At 39.2% G+C, this 8,385-nt stretch overlaps 1 protein-coding gene across 1 annotated transcript in view; it reads left to right on the forward strand.

Moving 5' to 3' along the window:
- KCNQ5 (potassium voltage-gated channel subfamily Q member 5) overlaps window positions 1-8,385 on the forward strand; it is a 185,473-nt gene that overhangs the window by 64,598 nt on the left and 112,490 nt on the right. The window contains exons 3-4 of the mRNA XM_006772161.2: window positions 1,447-1,622; window positions 1,892-2,017. Coding sequence (XP_006772224.1) covers window positions 1,447-1,622; window positions 1,892-2,017 — 302 coding nt within the window. The remainder of the gene's footprint in view (window positions 1-1,446; window positions 1,623-1,891; window positions 2,018-8,385) is intronic.

Consider the following 8,385-nt stretch of genomic DNA (forward strand, 5'->3'; position numbering starts at 1 on the left):
CTACCCGCTCTCCCTCTCAAAGTCTCAAAGTCCAAGGGCACCAGGAGAATGACTCAGAAGATCTTCTCAGTCCAGACCAGAGCTTCGTACATGTAGGGAGGACTGAGCTGAATGAGGGCTCACATCCATCCAGCAGCTAATCCTAAGGATCACAGAAACATAAATGCAGCGTCCTCGAAGTGAAACTCCTCTTGGAGTGTGGATGCCCAGTCATGCACAGTCCACTTGAAGCAGGAAGGAAAGTTTATTTGAGGATGTTAAGGTCAAGCTAACTTATTTTTAAATTGTCATAGGAGGCCATTCGTCCTCACTTCACGTCTTCCACTTCAAAGCCTACTTTCCATCATCCAGATATTTATCCTTAGAGCGATTAAGTCCACTTTTATCTTTTCCACGCCTTCATTAGCTGCATTTTTTCCCCTCTTTTTAGCTTACAAAAGGGAAGATTTTTTTAGTCCAAATGCCAATATGTCAAAAATTAAATATTTATTCCCATGCAACACACAATGTGTATAATTACATACTCTATTGTAACAAATGTAATGTTATTTAATTTGTGTTTCCAAACTTGCACATAATGGGCTGACCAGATATCAAGAGTACTTTATGCAGAGAGCTTAGAGTATTCCACTTAGTTGAGGCCTTTGTTAGACAAAATGTAATGCTGCAGACTTTACAACATAAGGACATTTTTTTCCCAGAGGAGCTACAAGCTTCTTTGCCAAGAAAACAAGAGAGCCCAGCCAGCATGGCTCAGTGGTTGAGCATCAACCAATGAACCAGGAGATCACAGTTCAATTCTCCGTCAGGGCACACGCCTGGGTTGCAGGCTGGATCCCCAGTGTGGGGCGAGCAGGAGGCCGCCGATCCGTGATTCTCCCTCATCATGATGTTTCTATCGCTCTCTCCCTCTCTCTTCCTCTCTGAAATCAATAAAAATATTTTCTTAAAAAAAAGTAAACAAGAGACATGCAAGAGTCCCAAGTGGCTCTTTCATGGCTGGACAGGCTATGATGCCTCTGTGGTATCAACCAGGAAGCCGAGGTGTGCAGGCTGAGGGGCAAGCTCCTTCCTGCCCCACAGGGATGCTGAGGAAACCAGGGATGTTGGGATAGGCTGCCCACAGCTTCAAGGCTCCCGGGAACCCCAGACTTTCTGAAAGCCGTTGCCAATTTGCTGAGGGTTAAGTAGTAAGTGGTTCAGAACTGCATAGGTAGAGCGTGGGATGGTGAGGGGCCAGAACGACGAGGATGGCTAGTCCTGCTCTCTGCCTTCTCGCTGTCCAGGCATCGCAGAGCCCAAGTAGCGCGACGCCGTGCTGGGGGGTTCGAGATCTGGTTATTTGTACCTCAAACAGGTCCGAGGGAACCTTTCTGAAATGTTGTTTTTTGGAACTAAAAATGCCTTGTCGTGCTTCTTATGGCTGTTTCAACCTGTTTCTTTCAGATACCATTGTTCTTATCGCTTCAATAGCAGTTGTTTCTGCAAAAACTCAGGGTAATATTTTTGCCACGTCCGCACTCAGAAGTCTCCGTTTCCTACAGATCCTCCGTATGGTGCGCATGGACCGAAGGGGAGGCACTTGGAAATTACTAGGTTCTGTGGTTTATGCTCACAGCAAGGTAAGATTTACTTTCTGACTCATAGAACAAGATTTTTTAAACTCTTGCATTGGTTGCCGAAATACTTGATAAGCTTGTCATTAGCGAACTTAGTCATTTCAGAAATTGGCCAAAGTAATTTAGAGACACAGTATATAATGGATTGTTTAAAAATCATCATAAGTACCCAAGAAGTAGTCAAATGAATGGAATCGTGCATAGATAGATTTGTTTTCCTTTTTCAAAGATTGTTTTCACTTCTAAAAATCTTTCATTCCTTTTTTACCTAGGAATTAATCACAGCTTGGTACATAGGATTTTTGGTTCTTATTTTTTCATCTTTCCTTGTCTACCTGGTGGAAAAGGATGCCAACAAAGAGTTTTCTACATACGCAGATGCTCTGTGGTGGGGCACAGTAAGTATAAAAATCTGTTTTTATTTATTAGATGTTGTGAAATATTTTCCCCTTTCAATACAGTGTAGTGTAATGATTCTGATGAAAATTTTCAATAAAATATTAACTCCCAAAAGAGAGTTATGTAAAAATGTGCTGTACTTATAATTGTCTAAAGAGTTTCTCCCCCCATCCCCTTTGGCTCAGCAAAGTTAACTTCTCCTATAAATCATTAATCATAATTCTTGAGTGCTAGATTGTTGCCAAAATAAAAGCATATCAATTGTAACTGTGATTAAAATGTTTATAAGCTCATTTGTTTGGTTTAGCTTTATGGAGCATAGATTTAAATTACCAAGTGCTACACTGGTTTGTCATTCATCAAAATGATGTAAAGAATAAAGGAATGGTAGCTGAACAAAAGTTATAAAGGTGAAATTATGGCACAAAAAGTGAAAAAGAGAAGATTGGTAACCATCTGTGAGATCAGAGATTATAAACACCTGATTTCAAAACTTTCCATTCAAAAACCTACTTTCCCTTTATATTTTTACTAATGGCTAGTTTTAACCAAATCAAAGTAATCATGACTCTCATACAGAAAGAAAATAAACATGTGCTAAATATTTTAACTGATTTTTTTTTATCATTTGAGTAAGTACTAGTATTCATGATGGCACCAGTAAGATGTCAAAAGCAGTTCGAAGGACTACCTAAAGAACAAAAACATATCAAGATCAGGAATGAAGGTGCAAAGAGCTGTGGTACATTTACACAATGGGATATTATGTGGCCATAATAAATAAGGAACTCTTACCTTTTGTGACAGCATGGATGGACCTAGAGAGTATTATACTAAGTGAAATAGGCCAGTCAGAGAAAGACAAGTACAATATGATTTCAATTATATGTGGAATCTAATGAACAAAATAAACTAACAAACAACGTAGAAAGAAACTTATAGATATAGAAAACAGACTAACTGCTGTCTGAGTGGAATGGTTTAGGGGACTGGGTGAAAAAGGTGAAGGTGTAACCAGACAATCAATGGCTCTGTGCTGCCTGTCACTACTTGAGCCAATTAAGCAGAGACAGGGTTGAAACATTATGCGTGTTTATTCCAATACTGCCAGCAATATGGGAGAGCAGCAGGTCATCCAAAAAAAGTCTGCTCTGCACCCCACCATAAGCCAGCTGCTTATATAGGGTAAAAGGACAAACGATTACATGGGGAAGTAACCGAAAGTTGTGCCACATGGGCAGTCAACAGATAAGTAGAGAGCTGGGGATCTTCAAAGGGATGCAAAAGGGAAGGGGTCTTCAAAGGGCTTAGTGATATGCAAAGGCTGGGAGGGAGTCTTCAAAGGGCTTAGTGATATGCAAAGGCTGGGGGAGGGGGTCTTCAAAGAGCTGTCGATTCTGCGGCAAAGTTGTTCATCTTCCCATGATAATAGGCAGCTCCAAATGCGGAGGATGGGCTGCATTTTTAGGTGAGCTCCCATGTCCCATGTGGGTAACTGCCAGCCAGGTTAGAATGTGCCTTCTTTAATCAGAATAAAACAATCCCGGTAAACAGAGCATGATTAATATTTCTTACAATTCTAGCTGGTTCCCCAACGTTCTGTTTCTGTCCCTGTCAAAGGGATAAACAAGACAAAACAAAAATGATACACAGACAACAGTACGGTGATTACCAGAGGGGAAGGGGTTGGAGGGAGGTAGAAGAAGCTAAAGGAGGGATAAATGGTGATGGAAGGATTCTTGACTTGGGATGGTGAACACATGATGTAATATACAGATGATATATTACAGTATTGTACACCTGAAATCTGTATAATTTTGTTAACCAATGTTAGCCTAATAAATTCAATACAAATTTCAAATGTTTTAAATTATTTTTATTGTTGACACTATTGCAGATGTCCCCATTTTCCCCTTACCCACTTCTACCCAGCCCCCACCAACTGTTCCCTCTGACCATCACCACACTGTTGTCTGCAGTATGGTGATGGCCAGAGGGAAGGGGTGGTGGGGGCTGGGTGGAAGTGGGAATCTATGGGTTATGGATATATGTGCTTTGGCTGCTCCCTTCAGTTTCTTTCATCCAGTCCCTCACCTGTGACATGCTGTCACAAAAGGTAAGAGTTCCTTCTTTGTTACAGCTGCATAGTATCCCATTGTGTATCTGTCTCACAGCTTTATTATTCACTCATCTGCTAATGGGCACTTGGGTTGTTTCTGTATCTTGGCTATTGTTAATAATGCTGCTATGAACATAGAGGTGCATATATTCTCTTGAATTGGTGTTTCAGGATTCTTAGGATATATCCCTAGAGTGGGATTACTGCGTCAAAAGGCAGTTCCATTTTTAATTTTTTGAGGAACCTTCCTACTGTTTCCCACAGTGGCTGCACCACTGTGCATTCCCACCAGCAGTGCCCCACAGTGCTCTTTGCTCCACATCCTCGCCAGCACTTGTTGTTTGTTGATTTATTGATGGTAACCATTCTGGCAGGTGTGAGGTGATATCTCATTGTGATTTTAATTTGCATCTGTCTGATGATTAGTGACGTTAAGCATGTTTTTCATATGTCTGTATGTTGGCCATCTGTATGTCCTCTTAAATGAATGTACAAATAAAGGCAAATCTGGCTGCTTTGAACAGTGTGAGAGGAAAGTCAATTAAACTACCACTAGACAGAATTTATTTCCATGTCTATAGACAAGAATTATTTTGCATTGCTACCAATAATCTACAATCTGCAGAGCTGTAAAATAACTCAAAGGCCATGCAAGGTACAGAGCCCCATAAAATCACAATTCAATAACCTGGAAGGGGTACTCTAAACAATGCATAGTTTTCCATTGAAGCAAAATTTCCCTGCATTGTAAAGAATTTAAAAAACCGTCATTGACTAGAAAAGGCCTTAGAGGTCACGTAATCTTATCGCCTATTGAGGAATGTAAGGCCAACGCGACTTATTGCCTTATATTTTATAACTAGTAATGGCCAGGGCAACACTAACTCCCAAGGCTCTCTTTCTATGAAACTATTGACATTAACTAGATCTGAATCAGAAAAAGGTTATCAAGTTCAATGTTTGCAAATATGTTGATATTGCTATGCATTTAATAAATGTACTGCCTAAAAGGAAAAACAAATAAATGAATAAAATAAAATAAAAAATATTCATTGAAACAGGTTCCATTAATAAGAATGTCACAGGATAAAGAAGTGCTTTATTCAATTCATCAACTATATCCTTTTTATTTTATTCCTTAAGACATTCCAACAGAGTGTTATGTGAAAATACACAGCATTTATAATTATTTAAAGTGTCTCTCCATCTCTTTGGTCTAACAACGTTAAGTTCTCTTATAACTTTGGCTGGATTGTTGCCAAAATAAAAATAAATCATTTTCTTAAACTGTGATTAAAACATTGGCAAGTTGTTTGTTTTAACTTTGTGGAGCATAGGTTTATTACCAGTTGTTGCATTGTTCCCCAAAACCACATCACCAGGAACCAGAACTTTTGTCAAGGACAAAGGAAATTTGTCAGGGCTTATATTAAGCAGAACTTGGTATTTTTGTTGATTGTATAGCAGCAATAAAATGAGTAAGAATCAAAGATGTATTCACCTATAGATTAAGATCTTTTAAATTATCAGAGTAAATGTCTACAAGATTGCACCATTGACAACAAAGCGTTCCGTTGTTGTACTAATTTGTTTCCAACACCACTTCCTCCCACGCCCACCAGCAATAATGGTCATTTAGAAAGGAGGAAAATAGAAACCCCAAAAGAGAGAAGTCATCTGACATTCTTCAAACACTTCTTATTCAGAGGTGGGCAAAAGTAGGTTTACAGGTGTTCATGAGGAAAATACTACAATAATTAATAATTAATACAAGAATAAACTGTTTCATATGCTCACAACTGTAAACCTACTTATGCCCACCCCTGTATGTAGAGAGCAAATGAAAATCTATGACTCATGGTGGGATAAATTGTGTAAGGTGAGATAACAAAAGACTTTTCTAGTTAATGAGGGGAAGAGAATTTATAAACCCAGCCTTCAAAGCAATGACTTGAATTTAAGCTTAGTGTTTGCTTCTCTTTGATAATTCTAACTCCCAAGGCACTTGGGTGCTCCTCTTCCCATTGGGATGCCCTTGTTGGGGAGTTCAGCCTGGCAGCTCTGTCCCCTTTTTCCAGTGGTCTTCATTTCCCCCTTATTACTAACTACAGGCCCAGTGCATGAAATTCATGCACTATGGGGGGAGGAGGAGGGTATCCCTCAGCCCGGCCTGTGCCCTCTCACAGTCCGGGACCTCTCTCCTTACTGCCTGCCTGCTCGCTGCTACTTAGTGCTGCCATGGAGGCAGGAGAGGCTCCTGCCACCGCCACTGCGCTCACCAGCTGTGAGCCCAGCTTCTGGCTGAGCAGCGCTCCCCCCTAACTGCCCCTCCTGCTGGCCTGGTCATCCCAAACTGACCCCCACTGCCAACCTGGTCATCCCCAACTGCCCCCCTGCCAACCTGGTCACCCCACACAGCTTGCTGTTCGGTCATTACTGTGACAGTGTCCTGGACAATTTGCATATTCCTCTATTAGTATAGATAGGAATTGTTGTATTGTGTTAAATAGTATGTGGGAAACTCTTACTATATCTCTCACTTAGTCAACAGCTTGCTTCTTTTGCCAGAATAATCTGAGCAGCAGATTTTCAAAGATCATATCTGTGACTTTGGGGAAGGTGAGGGGAGCAACATATTTTCATCAATTTGCATTTCAATAGTGTTATTTTGACTGAAGTTTAACCTGTACTTAACAGGCTTCTTGAATGGTTGAATATGTCTCTTTTTTTTTTTTTTTTGAGAAAAAAATCTAGTCATGAATATAAGAATAAAAATCTTCTAAGGCATTAAGTTTCTAGGAGTAAAATGGCCTTTTGGTTCACAGTGGTTTGTTGATATTAACTGACTCATTAATGAAATTGTCTAAAGCCTAAAATAATAAGCAAACAGTGGGCTTATTATTACTATTCATTATAAGAATATGTACATCTTCAGTGTAAAATAAAAATAAATTTAGAATACTATACTTTCCATTATGTGTTAATCAAGACATTAAAGAATATATAGCTGGATACTTTTTAGTTAAAATTGTCTGCGTTGCACATAACAGACACCTTGCTAACTATGGAAGAATCCAGAATAAATAGGGAAATGAACGCGTCTTGAATGGAGTGTTTCTAAGTAAGTGTTTCTAGGCTTGGTGGGAAAAAAAGGAAATTTCCTTTATTAAAAAAGCCCAAAGTATCAACATTAAATATCAAAATGCAATTTGTGGCCCAGGGTAACAGTATCCCAGTGAATTCTAAATATCAGCTACTAAACTTCTTTCATTAAGAAGATGCTGAGAGCTATTTCCAAGAGCAACTTTTAGAGAAATACAATGGCGTGATCAGCACTGCTTAAAGCCAACAGAAATTCAAAGAAGTTTGTTCTCTGAAAACAATTGTGTGCTAGTGAATAATGGTACTTATTAGCTCATTGAGTAAGTGGGATAACCAATAAAAAAAAAGAGTCCAATGCTAACAGCACAGCAAATGCCCAGTCAAAAATGGTGGCTACTGTTGATGTAGACATTGCTGTCCTGGATGTTAGCACCTTTATAACCAAAGGAACAAACAAAGCTATATGCTTCAAGGCAGACCCAGAGCTTAAGCAAAGAAGCTGGGATTGGGGGTTGAGACGAAAAGATGTTCTGGGCTCTGACATGGCAACTGAGGGTGTTGATGACAAAGGAAGCGGAGGAGGGGTGAGTGAAGTAAACCTAGTGGCTGAGATAGCACCAGCTCCTGGAAGAAGGAGCTTCTAATTGCTGGGCAGAGTTCCATTTAATGTTATTTCCTGTTATTTTCTTTCTCTTTAGTTACTGTAGATTTATCCTGAAATAAATTTATAACAGTTTTTATTGCAGTTATTTTTTATTACCTTTTTTCCTGTTATTATTTTTCTCCTCTTGATTTGCTTTAGATTTGTTCTGAAATAACTTAAGATCAGGTTTTCCTGAAGTAATTTTTTCTTGTAATAACCTGGTAAAGACCAGCTGATCTTCCTTCTATTTACTGCTATTCCTATGATGAAGATACTGTTTGGGGTGGAGTTTTTTAATAAAATAAGTGCAGTAGCATGTAGTATAAATATACTCTTGAGTAGCATCTGAATATAACCTCCACCTTGAAATTATTACTTTAGGCATGTAGAAGAATCCAATATCAGCCAGAGTTAGTCCTAGAATACATGCTGAATATCGTTAACAATCTGTCTCAAAGCAAACAATATGGAAGGTTCTGTGTATAATATAGTATACTGTGTAC

Source organism: Myotis davidii, unplaced genomic scaffold, assembly GCF_000327345.1.
Source record: "Myotis davidii unplaced genomic scaffold, ASM32734v1 scaffold104, whole genome shotgun sequence".
Lineage (NCBI taxonomy): Eukaryota > Metazoa > Chordata > Mammalia > Chiroptera > Vespertilionidae > Myotis > Myotis davidii.